This window comes from Eleginops maclovinus, chromosome 21 (assembly GCF_036324505.1).
Source record: "Eleginops maclovinus isolate JMC-PN-2008 ecotype Puerto Natales chromosome 21, JC_Emac_rtc_rv5, whole genome shotgun sequence".
Classification (NCBI taxonomy): domain Eukaryota; kingdom Metazoa; phylum Chordata; class Actinopteri; order Perciformes; family Eleginopidae; genus Eleginops; species Eleginops maclovinus.
Genome location: NC_086369.1, coordinates 9,750,399 through 9,772,196, shown reverse-complemented (window position 1 = coordinate 9,772,196; position 21,798 = coordinate 9,750,399). Strand labels below are relative to the sequence as shown.

General features: G+C 39.9%; 2 protein-coding genes across 7 annotated transcripts; one reads left to right on the top strand and one right to left on the bottom strand.

The window, feature by feature from the left end:
• Positions 1-5,273: 5,273 nt before the first annotated feature.
• Positions 5,274-19,926, bottom strand: ift74 (intraflagellar transport 74). Of its 2 annotated transcripts, none has more exons than XM_063912131.1 (20): positions 19,729-19,926; positions 19,258-19,391; positions 18,998-19,139; positions 18,828-18,876; positions 18,591-18,689; positions 17,865-17,925; positions 17,362-17,421; positions 17,159-17,220; positions 10,135-10,273; positions 9,799-9,861; positions 8,996-9,133; positions 8,767-8,807; positions 8,200-8,279; positions 7,560-7,613; positions 7,050-7,147; positions 6,599-6,725; positions 6,332-6,495; positions 6,043-6,168; positions 5,892-5,952; positions 5,274-5,765 (listed from the first exon to the last, which is right to left on the bottom strand). In XM_063912131.1, the coding sequence occupies exons 2-20, from the start codon at positions 19,384-19,386 to the stop codon at positions 5,650-5,652; spliced, it is 1,809 nt and encodes a 602-aa protein (XP_063768201.1). In that variant the 5' UTR covers positions 19,387-19,391; positions 19,729-19,926; the 3' UTR covers positions 5,274-5,649. The 2 variants fall into 2 exon arrangements, with proteins under 2 accessions (XP_063768201.1, XP_063768200.1); XM_063912130.1 differs by having other exon boundaries at positions 5,275-5,765; positions 19,258-19,397; positions 19,729-19,917.
• On the top strand, positions 10,998-15,154 carry LOC134857979 (leucine-rich repeat-containing protein 19-like). Of its 5 annotated transcripts, none has more exons than XM_063873785.1 (7): positions 10,998-11,013; positions 12,292-12,391; positions 12,491-12,738; positions 12,834-12,942; positions 13,242-13,329; positions 14,011-14,190; positions 14,276-15,154. In XM_063873785.1, the coding sequence occupies exons 2-7, from the start codon at positions 12,296-12,298 to the stop codon at positions 14,584-14,586; spliced, it is 1,032 nt and encodes a 343-aa protein (XP_063729855.1). In that variant the 5' UTR covers positions 10,998-11,013; positions 12,292-12,295; the 3' UTR covers positions 14,587-15,154. The 5 variants fall into 5 exon arrangements, with proteins under 5 accessions (XP_063729855.1, XP_063729853.1, XP_063729854.1 ...); XM_063873783.1 differs by lacking the exon at positions 10,998-11,013 and adding an exon at positions 11,014-11,051 and having other exon boundaries at positions 12,488-12,738; XM_063873784.1 differs by lacking the exon at positions 10,998-11,013 and adding an exon at positions 11,045-11,051.
• Positions 19,927-21,798: the final 1,872 nt, after the last annotated feature.

Sequence of the window (21,798 nt, the reverse complement as noted above, 5' to 3'; positions counted from 1 at the left end):
AGTTCACCTGGATTTTATATACTGAATTTTATATAAAATTGAATTTTATACTTTCCCAATATTGCCTTATTTTATTATACAGTAAATGTAATGTGTGACATAGCTGTGTGTGTTCTCTCTACTGATTTCAAAGCTTCTATACAACATATCTCTACATTTGTAACAACAAACAAACAAACAAACAAACAAACTGTAAAACAACAAGCATCATCATGATGTTTTTAACCAATACTTTTTACAGACATTGAATCATTTTCAATGTAATCCTCAAAGCAGATATATTTTTAATTGGGTGTTTGAGATACAAGAAGCCATTCATCTGTGCTTCCCCTTCCTATGTCACATGCACGCTCATTAGCATACAGTATAAAGTATACCACCCCCAATCTGAGCATCAGCCAACAATCATTTCTAATAATAACTGCGACCACACTCGTGTTGTGCAGCGTTCAAGTATTTTTCCACGCAACAGTACGGAACCATGAAGAAGGTGACCTTGCTGCGGCATGATTAAGTTTCCCTAGATTACACATCATTTTATTGCTAATGCAGGCAATCTGATTTAACAACAAATATTTTATTTTATTTTATTTGTTTGATCCTAAACATTGAATATTTCCCTTATACATCGGCATAACGATGTTCCTTCAAGGATTTTGGCCGAGCAAATCATCTTTTACATTGAGAACACCATGGTTTCTCTACTGTGGGGCAACCTTGTTGATTATAACTAGCTAAATGAGAGTACCTCTTTCCACAAATGAATCTAAGAGGAAAATTAAATTAAAAGTTATTAAAACAATTGAATCCTAACATTGTGATAACTTGAGCATACATCACAAGAGCATTTTTCATCATCATTCATCGATGGCTCGAAGTCAACTGCTGGTATTTAATTTGGCTTTGAAGCAAGAACATGTCCTGTGTATGGATGTCTCTGCACAGTACAGGCATCAGAGTGGCCTTCCCTTGCTCCTATACCCACAGGTAAACTCACAAGCTACCCTAATTTGAACCCTGGAAGAAAAAAAAATAGGTAGCCATAGCCTAAATGGTACCACTGACTCGGATATTGAAAAACAATGAAATACATTTCCACAGCTATGCAGATGACACTCAAATTGATATAACCATTTCACCACGAGACTATGCTCCAATTAAGACACTGATTAAGTGCATTGAGCAAGTCAATGACTGGATGAGTGAGAACTTTCTCCAATTAAACAGAAACAAACAGAGGTTATGGTTTTTGGATCAAAGGAGCAAAGAATAAAAGTCAGCGCAGAGCTTCAGTCAGCAATGCTCAATACAACAAATAAAGCAAGAAATCTAGGTGTAGTTATGGACTCAGACTTGAACCTCAACAGTCAAATTACAGCAATTACCAAATCAGCCTACTATCACCTGAAGAATATATCTAGGATTAAAGGATTAATGACACAGCAGGATTTGGAAAAACGTGTCCATGCTTTTATCTTCAGTAGACTGGACTACTGTAATGGTGTCTTTACAGGTCTCACTAAGAAATCCATTAGAAAGCTGCAGCTGATTCAGAACGCTGCTGCTCGAGTCCTCACTAACACTAAGAGAGTGGATCACATCACTCCAGCTCTGAAGTCTTTACACTGGCTTCCTGTCGGGCAAAGCATTGATTTTAAAATACTGATGCTGCTTTATGAAGCATTGAATGGTTTAGGCCCAAAATATATTAACCATCTCCTGCTAAATGATCAACCATCCAGAACTCTCAGTGTCCTCTGGGACTGGTCTGCTTTCTGTCCCGGGAGTCAAAACTAAACATGGAGAAGCAGCTTTTAGCTTTTATGCCCCCACTATCTGGAATAAGCTCCCTGAATCCTGCAGGTCGACGACAACTCTTACTGTTTTTCAATCCAGACTGAAAATGTCTCTTTTTACCGCTGCTTTTGATTGAGCTGTTCATGTGTCATGTTATCTTTGCTTTTTACTGCCTGTTTTTAAATGCCATTTTTATAATGTGTTCCTGCTGCATTTGTTTCTCAATGTGGAAAGGTGCTATATAAATGAACTTGCCTTACCTTGTACCTGGTGGCATGGTAGAAGCACCTGCTGGATTTGACAAGGAGCCTGTAAAACAGAGGGCAGTTAAAAACTCAAGTTTGGTTGAAAATGATACTGCATGAACTCCAAACATCTTTTTGGTGACCTGTATACAGTAGATGGATGGATCAAGCAAACCTTAATTTTCTTAAATGTGCTGTAGCCTGCCCTCAAGTTGCCCTCTTGTCCCCGCTATTGCCCCCACCCTTTCCTCAGCGTGGGTGGGGAGCGGATATACATTACGTCTGCTGAGCGGAATGATTTATGACTAACAAGCACATGCACAGCAATGACACCAGGATACCTATTTCAGTGACAGGGTCATTTTACACCCCCTAATATAACTCATCTAAAAACAAATATCCTGATCTGTCAGAGCTGATTTGAAATGCAATAGAAATGTTCTGAATCTAGCTTGTCGAGCGGGAAAAATACCTACATATTTCCTCTAGAGCTTACTGCTGCTAATAAAGCCAGTTTCTTCTGCTAAACTTTAGAAAGTTGTTGAAAATGATTTCCTTATGTCATTTTCACTGCTTTCACCAGCTTTTAAATCAAACGCTTAGTGTGGTCATTGTATATCCCAAAATAAGCTATTCTGGTAATAAGGCTCAGGTAGCAGATGATATGCTGAGGCAAACTCCTATCCTCTCTGGAGAAGTGTTAGGTGCTTCATGTCTCTCTCTTCCTCTGCCTCCCTTTATCCCCCCCTCTATGTATCTCTCTGTTTTTCTGCAGTCTGTCTGTCTGTCTGAAGTTTTGTCTCAGCTGCTGGGGTGGGGGTTATTTTGAGAAGGGACAAAGAGGAATGGGATGGTTGGCATACCAGCGGGGACACACACCATCATGCACCCCTCTACACACCAACATGCACTCGCACACATACTTGCTGGATGAGCGGCTGGCTTATCATTATGATGTGGTCAGTTTATCTCATGGCTGAGCACCTGTTTGATGATTAAACACAGTTAAGTGAGGGGACTGACATACACTCTTGCCACTGGTTACAGTATCCTAATCCTTTCACTGTATCATTTACAAATATTGATTAATTTTTATGTATATTTTATTTATGGACAAATGAAATCATCAAAGTAGAATATGACATGGTGTCAGATTAATAACGTTAAGTCTTTTGCACTGTCTATAGGATATAGATAAAAGACACCATCATGGTCAATCACAGAAAAGATAGGTCCTGTGTTTGGAAAACTTGTACATTCAATAATGTTATCAATTTTGACATTTGTTGGGATTTATCTCTTTAACCTTTAATATATAAATTCAGAGTTGGTAAATTATGTTAAAATCTGAATAATACCTCAAATCAACTTTCATTTTTAATATCTTTACCAATGCATAAAATACTCCTAGTAGGCCTAAACCTCAAACGCATCGTTTTGTTCTAAAGAAAAAGGAGACGTTTCATAAAATAAATGCACAATTAGGACTTTGTAATACACTGCCTTGCCAAAAAAAAGGTCACACACTCTAATATTTCATTGGACCGCCTTTAGCTTTGATTGCGGCACGCATTCGCTGTGGCATCGTTTCCACAAGCTTCTGCAATGTCACAACATTTATTTCTGTCTGCATTCATTTTTTTTTTATCTTGTATTGATGACGGGAGATTTGGACCACTGCGCAAAGTCTTCTCCAGCACATCCCAAAGATTCTCAATCGGGTTCAGGTCTGGACTCTGTGGTTGCCAATCCATGTGTGAAAATGAAGTCTCATGCTCCCTGAGCCACTCATTCACAATTTGAGCCCGATGGATCCTGGCATTGTCATCTTGGAACATGCCCGTGCCATCAGGGAAGAAAAAATCCATTGATGGAATAAGCTGGTCATTCAGTATATTCAGTTATTCAGCTGACCTCATTCTTTGGGCACATACTGTGCTGAACCTAGACCAGACCAATCGCAGCAACCCCAGATCATAGCGCTGCCCCCCACCGGCTTGTGACCTCTTTTTTGGCCGGGCAGTGTATAATGAAGGTGTGAGAAGAGGGTGTAATTTAGAAGGCACACGCTGGCCATCTGGTTCAGTAAGGTTCCATGTGGGAAAGTGTGTAAGGAGGTAACAGTTATCATATAACAAAATGTACTGGGATAACATCTCATGGACTGTTAATAGTGTTTGTACATTACGAGAAATGTGTGTTTATATGCCTGTCTCTCTAAAGACAACAGAAATATATTGTACCGAAGGATGCCAGTTCTTCTAATTTTATCGAGATTAATGTGGTATTAAATGCTTCCCGCCTCGTTGTTGTTTCTGGGTGTGTGCAACTCTCTGCCCTTAAGGTGTTTTCAGGGCTTTGTGTATACTTGTTTTTGTCTGCCATCCCTGTTTCACCTACTGTCAGTGCATTAGTTCAACTTAAGTCTATGCATACACTTGTTTTCCTGAATGCTAAAAAAGTGACTGTTAGGAGAAACCCAGAGGTGGATTAAGAGATAACTCCCCTGTGTGCCTCAGGGTGTCCAGGTCTCTGTAGGTGACCAGCTCAGTCTCCATGGAGCTGACGAGCTCCTTCAGAGAGCTGAGCTCCCCTGTGATCTTCCCTTCCAGCTGCTGCACCTTCTCCAGGTCCTGCTGCAGCCGCTGGGACTCAGGGTGGAGGTGAAGGATAGTTAGCAAGTTAGCATTCACTTGTTTTTAAGGTTCATCAAGTCATTTATACTTTTCTTTGTGTGTGGGTATGTGTGTTACTGACCAGTTGTCAGTCCTCTGGCAGTGCTCTCCGATTGGACTCCCTACCGTCTCCTTGCTGACCAGCACCTCCTGCATGTTCTTCCGCTCACTGGCTGTCACTGCTGTCATACACTGTATTCCTGAATACTAAAAAGTGACTGCTGTAAGATCCGATTGTCTTCAGTTCCACTTTGAACATTACTTGTGTCCAAAACTGCTTCCTTGAACGTTCTTCCTTTTCAGTGGAGGCGGGTCAGATCCTGCAGAGTTCTGGATCAGTCAGCACAAGTCAGAGGGCGGTCCAGTGTAAATACTGAGGAGGCACCGAACAACCCAAGTATGTTGATGGTTTGCAAAAATGCTGGTACTGCAATGGGTAGGAGGAATTTGGATTTTACGCAAATTGTTTTTCTGTAATTAACAGCAATAAATGTCAAAAATCGGAGGTACACTGTTTTCAGAGTTATTGATGGGATATTTTTCTTTTGTCAAAACATCTTTATTCAAATATTCAGAGAACTTTGAAAATATAATGGCAGAAACCCACAATATTGACATGGAATGCTCATCCTTTACATTCAAATAGAAAAATACTACATCTATTCTTTCAAACTTTCACTACTTTGACATATTAAGGTATTTGAGGACAGAAAGCAGCTACAGTTTTACTGACATAACACAAACTTGACATAATGAACATGTTGAACTGGCAAAACGCAAAACTACATTTGAAATATCTGTCATTTTTTTCAAGTGCTGCTGAAAGATTGTAAAGTATTAACTTTCTCAAAAGAAAACTGCATCGCTTTTGAGTGATTCTATGTGCTGCTGATCACTTTATCCTGAACTGAAATGCCTTTTGATATTGCTGTTTAACTCCTGTTGTTCTGCAGAGAGTCGATGAGACTCTTGTTGTACTCGGCCACTTGTTGGGAGACATTCTTGGCGACAGAGGCGTAGTCACTCTCCTGAGATTTCGAGGCGATGACTGATGCATCGGTTAAGGTCAATGAGTGGCTCTTACAGGATCAAATCAAATGTTTCACAGAAGGGTTAAAAGTGTGTGACAAATCATTCAGCACTAAGGAGATACAGACACATTTCAGAAGGATACACTCTTTCATCACAAAGTTGTTCTGCTCCAAGTGTTGCCATTTCCTCTCGAGGTTAGCCAGCTAAATCATAATGAACACACACACATACACACAGACAAGTAGTGATTAATACATCATTCCAAATGCTGATATAGTGATGTGTTTTCTAACCTGAGCGTGAGTCTCGTTCTCTTGCAGTTTGGTCTTCAGAGCTTCATATGTCTGATTCATTTCCTCCAGCAGCTGTTTGAATGAATCCCGACGCTGAGTGAGGGACACACGCTCCTCTTGTAGCCTCTGCAGCAGAATAACACAAAGGTTAGCCCATAGTTTAATCTTCTTTCCGATAAAAAAACCCAGATATTTTAGAGTTTTGTGTTTAATATATCAATAGGATGTAAACCTCCACAGTGCGCTGATGGGGCTGCTACCAACTTTCTCATTTATGATTCTATTTCACCTTTTTTTTCTCCTCCCCTGTGTGCCTCAGGTTGTCCAGGTCTCTGTAGGTGACCAGCTCAGTCTCCATGGTGCTGACGCGCTCCTTCAGAGAGCTGAGCTCCCCTGTGATCTTCCCTTCCAGCTGCTGCACCTTCTCCAGGTCCTGCTGCAGCCGCTGGGACTCTTGGGTGGAGGTGAGGGAGAGTTAGCAAGTTAGCATTCACTTCACTTTAAGGTTTGTCAATTAATTTATAATTTTCTGCGTGTGTGTGTGTGTGTTACTGACCCGTTGTCAGTCCTCTGGCAGTGCTCTCTGATTGGACCACCTCCGTCTCCTTGCTGACCAGCACCTCCTGCATGTTCCTCAGCTCACTGGCTGTCACTGTGTCCACCTGATGTAGTCTTAACATGTTCTACACACACACACACACACACACACACACACACACACACACACACACACACACACACACACACACACACACACACACACACACACACACACACACACACACACACACACACACACACACACACACACACACACACACACACACACACACACACACACAGTTTTCTCTACCACATATGCTTTTACCCTGATATGGATTTTATCTGTTTCTAATAATATTTTCTAGCTTTTTACTCAATTTCTTTCCCTTTACTTTATTTACAGCCCTTCCCTCTTACTGCTACCCCCCGCCCTTCCCCTCTCCCCCTCCTCCCTTGCTCCTCACTCTGCTGCAGTGTTCCAGGATGGAGACGATGTTCTCTTGGCTCTGTGACATCTTGTCCTGCTCCTGAGCCCTGACCTCCTCAAATGACTCCAGGTATCCTGACACAAAGGTAGAAAGGAAGGAAGGTATGACTGTCAGCTTCATGCCATTATATTTAAACCAATATCTCTTCAAACTAAAAAAACTGTGTTTCTTTGGCGACCCCTGGTGGTGGTGTTCAGAAGGGCATTCAAAATGTGTGTCACCTCAAAGTTAAACCAGTTTTAAAACAATTCCAAACCCTTGAGTTACATTGATGGCAATATTATAACATAAAGACTAAATAAGAATTCAATATACAGTTACTAAATGTTGTCTTTATAATAACCTTTTTACTGTTTGCTTTGCCATATATCCTAAATATTTAACCCTGTTAAGGCTGTTATCCACCTTCAGGTCACATAATAATGTTGTGATTTGTTATATAATCAACACCACTCAAGTATCAGCACTTTCAGTTGTTTAACTCACGGTCAATTTCCTCCTCCCTCTTCTTCAGCTCCCTGTATTTCTGCTGACACTCCCCTTAAGGACAGATGAAAAGAAAGGAACTATTAGTTTAGCAGGCAATAACATTAATTATATCATTCAATGCAAACTTTATCTAGTTCTGTTAAATACTGTGTGTGTGTGTGTGTGTGTGTGTGTGTGTGTGTGTGTGTGTGTGTGTGTGTGTGTGTGTGTGTGTGTGTGTGTGTGTGTGTGTCTGCTTATATGTTCAAGTAAAATCATTCAAATCATTCATTTTTTTTACAATTGTAAGACCAAGCAATATTTTTTAAATGGACATGTGTTTTTAAATAGTTTAATTGAAGTCAAAATATAAAAAATGGCATCAGTGTTTTAACTTTAAATGTCAGCTGGTTTGTCTTTTTTGAAGGTAATTGAATATATTTGTTTAGGAACCTGTCAGACAATAAATACTTCAGACGTGTCTGTGGCTTTTCCCTACATCATGATACAGTTCAAATTCCTATCTACTCATTATTTTCATTTTGAAAATAAAGAGTAGATTAATTGCCAATGGAAATAATTAGCAGGCCAGATGTGAAACTTTTGAGGCAGTATACAAAATGGTGATGAAAAGTGGAAAGCTACCACGCAGTGTTACCCTGTGCTTCCTCCGAGTCCTGCTCCAGCTGTCGGATCTGCTCTGTGATTTGTTCCATCCTGTCCCTGATCTCTGTCAGCCTGAACACACACATCGTAACACAGAGGCAACATGGCTTTCACATTCAAATACTTGTGAGGGCCGGGTTCACAGAGCAGTTAGAGAAGACATAAAAGCACCAGTTATTGAGGAAGATAAGATAAGATAGACTTTCTCAGATTGGGAAATGTTTTCGTTGCAGCAGAATGTAAATCAAGTATTGCACATAATAAGAAATAAAAAAAGAGTAGAACATAAACAATTATAATGTGAACAGCTCAAAATACAAGATCAAACAGAACTCAAAGAGTGAAAATATCAAAGTTGATGTAAACTATCGGACAAATAAAACCCTATTGAAGGGAAAATTAACTTTCAAATCTTCAATATAATAAAACAATTTGACCCTTAAAATAGTTTTGGGAACTTCAGGCAAAGTATGCTGTTGTTGTGATATGTAAATGAACACAAACAATCACAGTATTTATAAATGAACGCAGACTCAGGGTTTGGTTTGTGACAACATACTGTCTCTCCATGCTGGCGATTTCTTGGTTGTCCTCCTTCACCTAGAAAATAAAACATAACTTAAATCACTTTATTACTTCCCCAACTCCTAAATATTAGGAATTCAGTGAGATCTGCATCTTAAGACCACACCGGGGCAAGGTAAGAGCTTTTCTTATAAAGCAATGATGCAGGATATCATCTGTAGTATAGAAATATCAACTCGTCTCTGTGTGGATGTGGAGCTTACCTGTTTGAACAGTTTCTCTCTCTCCTCCTGCGGGGAGCTCTTGTGCTCAGCCTCCATGGCCTCACGCTTCGCCTCCAGCGCCAACAGAGTCTCATGGAGCCGAACCACTTCCTGCTTGGTGTGCGAGTGGGCCAGCTCCTGCACACAGGAGACAGCAAGATAAAACCCTTTTGTACTACTCCATCTGCTATTACTGAGATCACTGTGATGCATTTCATTGACATCTGTCCATTCATTATTCTCCACTTCCCCAGGGGATCTGCATGTCTTGAAAAGTCTTAAAACACTGATTTTGGATAAAGGCCGAAGAGGTCAAATGTTGTTATTCTTAAATAATTGTGAATCTGTCCACTAAGGTCCAATTTTCAATGTAGGATTAATCAGTGATATCATGAGGAGCGATTGTTATATCCTGCCAGTACTAAAATGTAACAATGTTTTATACTGATATCTTTCATACTTCCCTACCTCTCTGGGTTGCTACACCCCTACGCTCGCCTTCTCCGGTCAGCTGATCGCCTGCTGAATGTGTATTTTGTTTTCACCATATGGCTGTTGTTTTATTATTGTGTTCTTATCTCTATCTGTTTTGTGAGCTGCGCTGTGTGATGTGGTATTTCTCTGTACAGCACTTTGGTCTGGAGGTTTTAAAGTGCTTTATAAATAAAGTTGGATTGGATTGGATACTTGGCTATGACTGTGACATTCGCTGCTATAATAAACAGGTCTAAAGTTAAGTAGGTGAACCCTGCAGAAACCCTCCATCCCTCCCCTCATCATTCAGTCTTTGTTAACCAACTCACAGCATCGTAGTCCTCCTTCCTGGTGATCAGAATGTCCAGCTCCTCCTGGAGAACAGTGAGCTCCTACAGGACCAAACACAAGGAGAAGAAGAAGAAAGCAGGACATAAAGGAACTTATTTACACAGTACAAGTGATCATCAATTATCACTTAATTACCATTGAAACATTATACTCCTTAACAGCAATGTCACTACTAATGATCAGCATACTTCACTTCTTCTTCTGTCTTGCACTTCCAATTATACCTACGGTGGTATCATGCAAACAATCTGCTAAAATCAAAATGGAGAAATTAGCAGTAGAGTATCAATAGAAAGATAGATTTACTTAAGTACCTGCAGTAGTTCCTCATTGGCTGTTGTCATGGTGAAGTATTGCTCTTGCTTGCTGGCTGGCATCGCCTGGACGACCTCCTCGGCCACCCGCCTCTCCCTCCTGATCTCCTCTTCAATGGCCCTGATGGCCTCCTCTCTCCTGCAGAGCAAACAGCAGAAGAGTTTTTATGTTTGTTCATTTTCAAATGTTTACTTTGCCTTTATGAGTCAAAATCACGTGGATGGAGACATGAGAGTGACCCGGTGCCTCAAACTCAGATAAGATAAGATATCCATAGATACATGAAGGACAGGGGGAAGGATGGAGAGATGCCAGATGGACTGGGTAAATATAGAGAGTATATATCAGCTGCTCCTCCTTTTCTACTTCATCTCTTTGTGCCGTTTCCTTTCCTTTAAACGTTTTTGTGTTTCTCTTATTTTCCTACGATACTGTAATGATTGGCTGTGAATAAGAAAATATAAAGGACAGACCATCTATTTCTGTTTCTTTTATTTAGAGAAACAATGCTCCTTTTCGGGTATGGTGTGTTTACAGGGACATGTTTTGTAAATAATTGTTCTAAATTGAGTTTGAGCATACATACTTCTTACTTTCTTCACTTTGTTTTTTTAAGCATTCAATAACTCTTTCCCCAAAACCATATTGTATCATTTGAAATCTTAAATACCAGTAAACCTTTCTTAATATTTTCCTGAATACAATTTTAAATTGGACATACAGTATCTTTAAAAAGGCTTAAACAAACTTGATTGAGTGAGAAAGAGACAAGTGAAGGTGAACTGATACGATCATTTATAAATGCTGGCAGCAGCAGCTCCAGGTTTTACAACAAGGACCAAAGGTTGATCACTGTGCCGGATTTGTCACGCTGACAGGTGAGTTTAAGTTCATTGAAGAGTCCCTAGAAGTACAGGTAAGTGCTCTTGGTTGTTTTTTACTATGTTAGTACTATAGAATAGCAAAGTAAATACATTAAAACCTGAGATGAATTACATTTAATACACAACAGCATGGATTCTGGCCGAGGTTTTACTGTATGCTGGTCAAAGGTTATTCAGCTGACACCGGTAACAGGTGTGTGACGTCCTCTCAGTCACCCAGGTGAGACCAGAGGAAAGGATCTTCTACAAGCTTAGAGAATAATACAATTGAAGGACTTTCAAATGTAAACGTCTTTTTCACATGGATGTATTTAAAGACCACTTCGACATAAGGTCGTGTGTTAACAGCGATTTCATTTTCCCTTTGCAGCCATGCATGCTGTTTCTTTCTCTATCCTGCTTTAAGATCATTATGGTGTATTGTTTGCCAATTCACCTGACTAAATATCCAATATTCTATGATGTTAATGGTTTTTTGCTTATAAAATGAAGGTATTTGTATACGAGTTATGAATACCTCAATATTCTTTGTATTTAATCTGCTTCTATTATAATTATTGGCAAACAAATACATTATTTGTGATGCACTGAACTGCAACCAACAGTTGCTGTCTTGCCACATACAAGACAGTAAACACTTGACATTTCACTATCCTTTTTCGTTTGCTATAAGCAGGTAAATGAACAGCAGCAGAAAAAAAGAAGAAATAATTGATACATAAAAACAAAACACTATAAAAATAAAAAAGGGCGGAGCTCTGTGTGGAACGGAGAACGGTCACGATGTAACCTCCTTTAAATCAAATCTGCTCTATCCGGGCGTGATCCATCCTTCCCAACGTCTGACTTAAGCCTTAAAGCAGATCTTGACACACATCACTTTATTACTCTTTGGAGAATTCATGAAGCTGTGGTGGAGACATGCCCAGGTACAAATCTTTAAAACAAGAATCCAACTTAACCTTCAAAACTTCTTCCATGCTGTCTCTGATCATCGTCCAGTAAGTCTGAATCCCAGAACAAGCCCAGAAAACATGGTAGCAAAGCTATGTCTTACCAATAAACCTGAACTCATTGTGATTATATAAGCAAATTCAACGATTAAATAAAAGCTAGTTTGAATGAATGACTTACAAGCTGTAGGTCAGAGCTTCAAGCACAAGTCCTTACAGTGTATACAAAACTATTGGTGAAAGACCAACTGGTATTCTCAGCTTCCACGTTTAAAAAAACCCCTGATTACCCACAGTCCTTTCTGTTTTTTCCGGCTAGGATAATGGAGGGGTGTCCGAAACCTGTTCTCCTGCTGTTGATGGTGGTAACCATGAATATACTGGGAAGTAATGCTGAGGTTGTGGAAGAAAACACGCTGGTAGATAATCTTCTTTTATTCCTATTCTTTTTTTATTAACCTGGCAGCTCCTGGAAGTCATCTGTGTGCGTTTACTCAGATCGTTTATGTGTTCAGCAGGTAAAGAACTTGACCAACAAGCTCCTGACAGCCATTCCTGGTAGTGACAACAGTTCCTCTGTTACTACACTGCTGTTGGAAGGGAATCTGATCACTCTGAATGAGGCAGACAGACGAGCCCTGGCTAGTTATACCGCACTGGAAGAACTCCGCCTGGATGCTAACCTGGTGAGCAGTATCCCAGCCCAGTACTTCTCTGTAACACCACTCCTCAGAGTGCTGTCTCTGTCCAGGAACAATATCAGCAGGTAAAAGGCTGATACAGAATCTGTACTGGTACCATTGCTACTGTGATATAATTACTGCATTCACAAATGATCTCACTACCCGGGTCTTCCTCCAGCATGGATCCAGACGCTTTATCCAACCTCGATGTTCTGACAGAGTTGGACCTGTCCCACAACCTGCTGACAAGTCTTCCTACACGGCAGCTCCAGCAGAAAAATATAGAGGTAAACACACCTCCAAAATCCACAGGATTCCACAAAATGTGAAAGGCTTCTAGTCTTTATAAGGACAGCGTTAAAAGTAAATGGTGTGTTATCAATTTCAGGCATATTGTATTTATTTAAAGTTCCGATGTAATTCATCAATATTTTATATACAACCTTTTTCGAAAATATATTCCTTATGTGAGGAAATATGGCCTTATCGTGGAGCAAAATAGTTTTTACACAAAACAAAATAAATCTTGTTTTTTTATTTTAGGTTATTATTAATCTGATAACCAAACCCAGTCTGGTTTCATTAGGTGCTGAGCCTCCAGGATAACCCCTGGAATTGTTCCTGTCCCCTGCTGAGCAGCTTTGGAAAGTTCAAAGCAGCTGGAGGTAAAACTGGTAATATTTTATTTCTGTCATTTTAATTTTAAAGTTTGATTCAAATAGCAGGTGACACTCATCAGACTGGCTCAGAATATTTCTATTTACAGTCTGATCTCATCTAAGAACACTGATTTCCTTAATGCCTGAATATTGCCCTTAAATATATATATTCATTATCTTAATAGTTATTAGCAGATCAAACAGTATTTATTTGGATTTCACCGTACAATATTCAACATTTCATTATGTTCTTTTTAAAAATGTATTTACATGTACATATAATCCTGTATTTACTTCAACATTCTCTGCAAAATGATTGTATTTATTTATTTTTCTGACATGTTTGTAGTTAACTTGATCAGCACTACGTATAGACTGGTCTTGTAACATAACCTGCACTATTTTATTCAAATGTATCCATTTCATTTTGCACTATTTTATGATATTTTTCTCATGTCCTTTATATAATATGTTGCATTGTTGGAGGAGCTCGAGACCTAAGATTTGCATTGCCATAACTACACTGTAGCTACTGTGGATATGATATAAAAACCCTGGAATCTTGAACCTAATAACACTGGTTGGGACTTTTAGGTAAAAGTGATCAGGATGCTGATCAATGGAAAGAAGAACATGTTCAAAGATGATTTTTGAATCATCAACAATGAAATGACCTTGATGTCGTTTGTTCTACAGGAGGACAACATGTCGCCTGTGCTTCCCCAGAAAAGCAGGCTGGAAGAGACCTCTGGGAGGCTGCCAACATGTGTTTACCATCAGCACCCCCCATCTTCACTACAACCCTAACGAAACCACTCAACTCTCAACAGCCAGGGGGCTTGTCAAGCACACCAACAGCAAAGCAGAGCAACAAAGGTAGGACAACGGTGAAGTTGTTTTTTAACCCTGTTTTCTTACTTCCAACTTTTTTAATTGGTCTCTCTTTTCTATTCCCAACCAGACGGGAAGCCTGTGCTCGGCCACACATGGAAATTCACAGCGTGTGTGGCAGCCTTGGCTCTGTGCACCTCCATGATCATTGTGTGCGGCGTTAAGGGCCCTTCCTGGTACAAGCTCTTCTACAACTACCGTCACCGGAGACTGCACCAAGAGGAGGATGAGCAGGGCGTGTCAACAGTCTTCTCAGAGAAAGGGAGGTACATGAACCATCAGACGTTCAACTTCACGCAAGAAAATGGGCAGCTGGAGGAGGAGGAGGAGGAGGAGGAGGATGAGTATTTTGAGGATCCATACATCAAGAGAGAAGACTGACAGAACCATGAAGAGCACGCTGTTAGTATTTTCTATTCTAGGAGTCACTCTGGCTCTGTGGCTCCAGCTGTTCGATTGTTGTACTGTTTCTGATATAACTCTTTCCCAACTAAGAGGCCTCAGTTCCTGGATGACAGACAGATGTAAAATGTGAAGGGCCAACCCATACTTTGCCATAAAGAGAGCACAGATGTATTTACTTTATTCACCACACCTATAGCGGCATGTTTGTATAGCAGCAGTGGTGCAAGAGATATTCAAAAGCATGTAAGTAAAAGTATTGACTGTGCAGTAATACAACTGCTGTCAGTATTGTACTGTTATGTTTGATTGTAGTAGTTGTTAAAGGTTGTGCTAATTTATATATTGTACTTCCTAACCACTTATATACTTTTGGGTAGTTTCATCTACAGCACTGCATCATAAAAGATGTGGGATCCTTTAAAAAATATATATATACAGTGGGGAGAACAAGTATTTGATACACTGCCGATTTTGCAGGTTTTCCCACTTACAAAGCATGTAGAGGTCTGTCATTTTTATCATAGGTACTCTTCAACTGTGAGAGAAGGAATCTAAATCAAAAATCCAGAAAATCACATTGTATGATTTTTAAATAATTCATTAGCATTTTACTGCATGACACAAGTATTTGATACACAAAAAAACAGAACTTCATATTTGGTACAGAAACCTTTGTTTGCAATTACAGAGATCAGACATTTCCTGTAGTTCTTGACCAGGTTTGCACACACTGCAGCAGGGATTTTGGCCCACTCCTCCATACAGATCTTCTCCAGGTCCATCAGGTTTTGGGGCTGTCACTGGGCAATACGGACTTTCAGCTCCCTCCAAAGATTTTCTATTGGGTTCAGGTCTGGAGACTGGCTAGGCCACTCCAGGACCTTGAGATGCTTTTTACGGAGCCACTCCTTAGTTGCCCTGGCTGTGTGTTTTGGGAGTTGTCATGCTGGAAGACCCAGCCACGACCCATCTTCAATGCTCTTACTGAGGGAAGGAGGTTGTTGGCCACGATCTCGCGATACATGGCCCCATCCATCCTCCCCTCAATACGGTGCAGTCGTATTGTCCCCTTTGCAGAGAAGCATCCCCAAAGAGTGACGTTTCTACCTCCATGCTTCACGGATGGGATGGTGTTCTTGGGGTTGTACTCATCCTCCTTCTTCCTCCAAACACGGCGAGTGGAGTTTAGACCAAAAAGCTCTATTTTTGTCTCATCAGACCACATGACCTTCTCTCATTCCTCTCTGGATCATCCAGATGGCCATTGGCAAACTTCAGACGGGCCAGGACATGCGCTGGCTTGAGCAGGGGGACCTTGCGTGCGCTGCAGGATTGTAATCCATGACGGCGTAGTGTGTTACTAATGGTTTTCTTTGAGACTGTGGTCCCAGCTCTCTTCAGGTCATTGACCAGGTCCTGCCGTGTAGTTCTGGGCTGATCCCTCACCTTCCTCATGATCATTGATGCCCCACAAGGTGAGATCTTGCATGGAGCCCCAGACTGAGGAAGATTGACCGTCATCTTGAACTTCTTCCATTTTCTAATAATTGCGCCAACAGTTGTTGCCTTCTCACCAAGCTGCTTGACTATTGTCCTGTAGCCCATCCCAGCCTTGTGCAGGTCTACAATTTTATCCCTGATGTCCTTACACAGCTCTCTGGTCTTGGCCATTGTGGAGAGGTTGGAGTCTGTTTGATTGAGTGTGTGGACAGGTGTCTTTTATACAGGTAACAACTTCAAACAGGTGCAGTTAATACAGGTAATGAGTGGAGAACAGAGGGCTTCTTAAAGAAAAACTAACAGGTCTGTGAGAGCCTGAATTCTTACTGGTTGGTAGGTGATCAAATACTTATGTCATGCAATAAAATGCAAATGAATTATTTAAAAATCATACAATGTGATTTTCTGGATTTTTGTTTTAGATTCCGTCTCTCACAGTTGAACCTATGATAAAAATTACAGACCTCTACATGCTTTGTAAGTGGGAAAATCTGCAAAATCGGCAGTGTATCAAATACTTGTTCTCCCCACTGTATATATACATATCTCAAGATGTAGGAGATTTTTTCAATATATATAGTTTTTATTAATTCCTTTAGAAATCTGTTGATTACGGTCAAGATTGACCTCCATTTTGGTTTCTGGGTCTAACGTGAGCCACCACACTATTGAAGAATGCGTTTTGGTTTCTGCAATCCAACATTTACAGGCTTTCTGAAGATACACATCTTTAAAGCTGTACTTTATTAGATGAATATATACTTCATATGTTTTGAATTATGCACCATACTATAGGTGAAATCGTTATTCAGCTGCCAACTTTCCTGACATTGAAAGTATAAATCAATCATTTGAACAAAGTTGATTATGGATGTGAACAATTCAGTAATTATCAAAAACTATTTTATAATACAAAAATAGTTTTTTCACATTTTGTTCTATTATTATTTTTATTATAACATTTAAGCTCAATAAAAAGCTTAACAACAAGCTTTCCCAACAACCTAGTGATCTATAGGAAATCATGAGCAGTCCACCGTGTACTTACTCCCTCCTCTCAGTGAAGATGCTGTCGATGCCTTCAGCCTCGCTGTCATTGTGCGCTTTCAACTGGGAGGGTAGAGAGGAGGGAAGAAGGAAGCATATTTACTAAATATTTGTCCACTTTTTTTCTACCCAAATCAGCCTCCATGACACACCTTTGATTTGATTTTGATTTTACATTCATTTTATCTGACATGGTGTACTTACAATGTTGTAGTCGTTGATCATTTCCTCCATCTCTGTGTTTGTGTTGAGCTTGTCCACCAGCTGAAATACAAAAATACAAACAATTAAGCTTCATACAGTATGAGTATGACTCCTCAAGAGTTAAATAAATCCAGCAGAGTCCATTATAAAGCATTCATATACTATTCATATACATACTATTATACCAGACGTTTACACTTTTAACGGTCCCTGGCAATATTCAAATGTTATGCGTTGGATCTTAATACTACCTTGCCGACATCAGTTTGACCAAACATTGTTTTAATCATTTATCTGCTGAGCTGGGGGGGTTTCTCTCTTGCCTGTAATGTTTTTAGGGATGCTCTTTTGGAGTTTCCACTCTCTCCCTCTCTATTTTTACACTCCTATGGCAATTACTTACAACTTCCAGTGTAAAGTGAAAGTCTAAATTTGGTTTCTTGTCTTGTCTAGTTACTTATTGACAATAATGATAGAAAATGGCTTGTACTACAGCTATTTACCATGTTGTAGTCAGCAAGCTGGCCCTGTAGATCCTTAATCTCCCCAGCCAGGCCTTCAGCTCTGAAGGGGAAAGAAAAACAACAAAGGGTTCTTATTGTAAATCCATCATACGATTGTTCATTCAAATATTCAAACTGTTCATCGTTTATTCTGTTAGAGGAGACACATTTGTATGTGTATTGGAAATAAACAATGCAACCAAACTGCGTTTCAAATTCCTTTGTAAAATAATTTTCCTAACTCAAGAAATGTTATGGTTTTTTTCTGTGTAATTGCATGGATGCTATTCTAGTTGATTTTTCTTTTTGATAATAAAAGTTAAGCTTAAGCATGTCTGAATATTGGAAGCAGTGAAATGCCGTAAGACTTTGTTAAATGATAAACGGACTGTACTTATAAAGCGCTTTATCAGGTCTTTCTGAACCCTCAAAGCGCCTTGCTACCCATTCACACTTAATTCATACAGAGCAGTACCACTTGCTCTAGGGAAACTAACATTTATACACCTTCAGACACCGTCGGCCATGCCACCGGGAGCAACTCAGGGTTAAGTATCTTGCCCAAGGAGACATCGACTTGTTAACTGCACGGGCTGGGACATCTGTGGATCGAGCCCATGACCTTCTGGTTAAAAGACGACTACAGTCCCTCACAGCCACAGCAGTCCAAAAAAAACATCAAAAAAGAACAAGCTGTCCATCATCACTAGTAAAATCACCACTCACTTCTTTTCGTAGGACAGATAAACTGAATTCTCCTGGTTGTAGTTGTCGATCTCTTTGTGCAGTTTGCTAGTCTCTGTGGTCAACTCGTTGATCTTACTCCTAACAGCACAACAAAAACATTCACTTTATTATCCAGAAATAACTTTAGCTGTACAGACTAAAGTAATAACAACAAGATCTTCACTTGTTTTAATACATCCAGTTGCTGATTGTAGGACTTTTAGTTGGATTTGTTACCTAAGAAGGCCCAAGTAGTAGGACTTATCGAGAATCTGTCTCTGAGGTCCTGAGAGAAAGAGAAGTGAGACTTTAAATGTCTGTTTCAACATGGTAAGTTCCCAAACCTAGAACAATTAAAAAAACAAATCTTCATTTTAAAGTGTAAGCTGTTGCAACGTGAGACTGACCTTTCATGCCGGTCTTCATACCACTGAGACCCTGCTGGGTCACCGGCCTGTCAGCCACTTTGATCTGCGCTGACAGGACTCCAGGGGTGCCGATGGGGATCCCGCCCCTCATGCCAGGATGACCACTTGTACCTGGAACCATCTAGGTTGAAAATGAAAGAATGAAACTCAACTGGACTGGCAAGGTAAATCACCCAGTATGCTATCAGGAAGGGCACTTGTATCTCAAAGCTAACATCAATTCGAGCTGCATCACTTACCCCGGTTGTGACACGGATCGCTGTAGGAGGAGGTCGGACGGCTGTCGGGGGTCTTCCAGCCCCAGGGACTGCAGTCCCACTGCGGCTCAAAGGCCTGCCAATGCCAGAGGGAGGTCGCTGACTCGCCATTATTCCTGGAGCTTGTTAGCATTAGACAGTAACAAACAAGTACAACGTCTGATATTGTTTCGTATTGAGCCTAGTTCTGCTGCTATACCTCGTGCTTTATTAACGTGTTAGCTTGACGCGAGCAGTACGTGATTAAGCTTCACCCCGTTGTTTGACCCATCAACACCTCAGCATTACCTATGTAGATTTACGTTATCTGCAATAACGTAACCTATAGTTCAACTAACTTCGGTCGTTTTGAATATAATGCACGCTAGCCATTTTGTTTCAGGCCAAACATTAAATACTTTAGCGTTAGCTCACTGCAATAGAAAAGCATTACAGTTTACAAGTCTTTCGTACCTTAAACCTTGCCCCTTATGGTCGTTTTCGTAGATAGGTAATGTCTGTATTTTCCAAGCGAGGCGGCTATTTAGCAAGCTGGTTTACTTAAGAGGAAACAGTTTACTAACGTTAAATGTAAACGTTAAAACACAAGCTAGCCAATGCTAGCGCAAACAAGAGCAGATGATGTCGACGTTACCCTGGTAACTGTCTTCTTCTCCTGAATGTAGCAGGAGCCTAGCAGAACAGTGCGCTGCCGCCCCCATTGACCAACAGCGGGATAGACGGAGACAGACTTTATTTCCAGGATGTGTTGCTGTACCCAACGTAAACCAGCAGTACATTTTGAGGACAAAGGGCCTTAACATTTGATTTTGAAATGACTAGCAAGGGGAAAAACCCTACTTGGAAGGCTTTAAAGGTAAATGCTCAAAAAACATGTCATTTTTATGGACAAAAACCACATCGTATAGTTTGTCCAAACTTACAAAAAACAACATAGTATATCTCGAAAATATGAAGAACAACATAGTATAGTATGTAAACATTAGCAACATGACATACATTTGTCTAATTTACAATTAATTATGTTAGTTGTTGAAGATATGGAAAAAACATGTTGAAACTCTCAAAGAAAACAACATTGTACGTTTCCAAATTATGCAAAAAAAAAAGCAGTTTGTTTAGTTTGTTGAAAATATCCCCAAAAAACGACACAACATAACAAACCTTGTTCTCTTTATTTTGTACCACTTTCATTTTGGAAATGTTTATTATCCCACTTGATAATGCTAGGTTTGCCAAGTTAATATGCAGCAACATACAGTTCTTTTAACCTGTGGTTATCGCTTCTAAAAGAAAGGCAACACACAACACTGATAGTTTTAGTTTATTTTTATTTCATGTTCAATAATCACATCACTAATCAACAAGTAATCACAAAAAACACTGTTTTCCAAACCAAAAAATGAAATTCAAATTAATGAAGAGAACAAAACAAAAAAACACGAAAAAACAATGAGGAGGTTCTGCAAATGACATAGAAAGTCTACCTAACACATCCCATTGTTGTTTTTCAGCATGCTCTGCAGGTACAGCACGTGTTTATTAGCTAGTGTTACTCTTGCATGAGTGCAGTGACGGTACATGAAGATCTAAAAACCTTGGATAGAATACTGAGGAGCATTTATTAAACAAGCAAAACCTGGACACTACAGGCAGTTAACCTTAGATGTGCTAGGGTCTTGGTGTGTCTCTCCCCGGCGGGTTGCTGCTTTTTGAGTGCTATATGTAGCAGCCAATATGTTTGATATGAAGTACTACTGAATTACAGGCCTACACAACTACCGCTACACTTAGTGCCTGCTTCAACAACAAATTCCCTTTGCCCACTGTCACATACAGTGTCATGTGCTTCAGGTGCATGAGCTAAATTCCGCTAGGTTCTGTTAACATATGAACCTGCATAGGTCACTGTGTCCTGAAAGAGACGTTAACCCGACATTATTCTTATATCTTAAGACAGGGCTTGCGCTTTGTTGTAAGATTTAATAGTGTGTTGGCATAATTGCCCACTGCATATGCACGTAAAAAAAGAAAAACCTTGTAATAATGGTCGCAAGAACTATGTTTCCAAATGAAGTTGCCAGTACAGCGCTATAATTCATATCAGATTTAACACGTTTTTTTAAAGACGTTGTAAGTGTTGTATTGGGGTTCAAATCTTGTGGTGCAAATCCTTGAGGGGAACTCAAGAACAAAGTTTGTGAAAATGGCTGTCACACATCTTAATTATAATCCCTTCAACCAATGAGAGCACAACCACCACAAGGCTACAGGAACACAACGATAAATACATATACAAAAGTGTTGTGTCTTCAGTACAATATATCTCAAAAGACATTCTTTCACTTCAGTGGCCCCTTTCTAATGAAAAAGGCAGACCTTTTCAATTCAACATACTAATAATCAGAATAATAGTAATTAAAGTCACGATAAAACGCTTCCTCCCCTTATAACCAGTACAGGTACGTGGACATAAAATCTGTACTCGTCATACCTTAAAAATCCCTAACCCACCAAACTCCC

Bases quoted from the DNA above. Each gene is read 5' to 3' on its own strand.
- ift74 (XM_063912131.1), bottom strand. From the start codon at position 19,386: ATGGCGAGTCAGCGACCTCCCTCTGGCATTGGCAGGCCTTTGAGCCGC. The intron at 19,140-19,257 runs GTAAGTGATGCA...TTTTCAACCTAG, and splicing joins CGATCCGTGTCACAACCGGG to ATGGTTCCAGGTACAAGTGG. The intron at 10,274-17,158 runs GTAAGTACACGG...TTTGCTCTGCAG, and splicing joins ATCTTCACTGAGAGGAGGGA to GAGAGAGGAGGCCATCAGGG.
- LOC134857979 (XM_063873783.1), top strand. From the start codon at position 12,296: ATGGAGGGGTGTCCGAAACCTGTTCTCCTGCTGTTGATGGTGGTAACC. The intron at 12,739-12,833 runs GTAAAAGGCTGA...GTCTTCCTCCAG, and splicing joins TCCAGGAACAATATCAGCAG to CATGGATCCAGACGCTTTAT. The intron at 12,943-13,241 runs GTAAACACACCT...TGGTTTCATTAG, and splicing joins TCCAGCAGAAAAATATAGAG to GTGCTGAGCCTCCAGGATAA.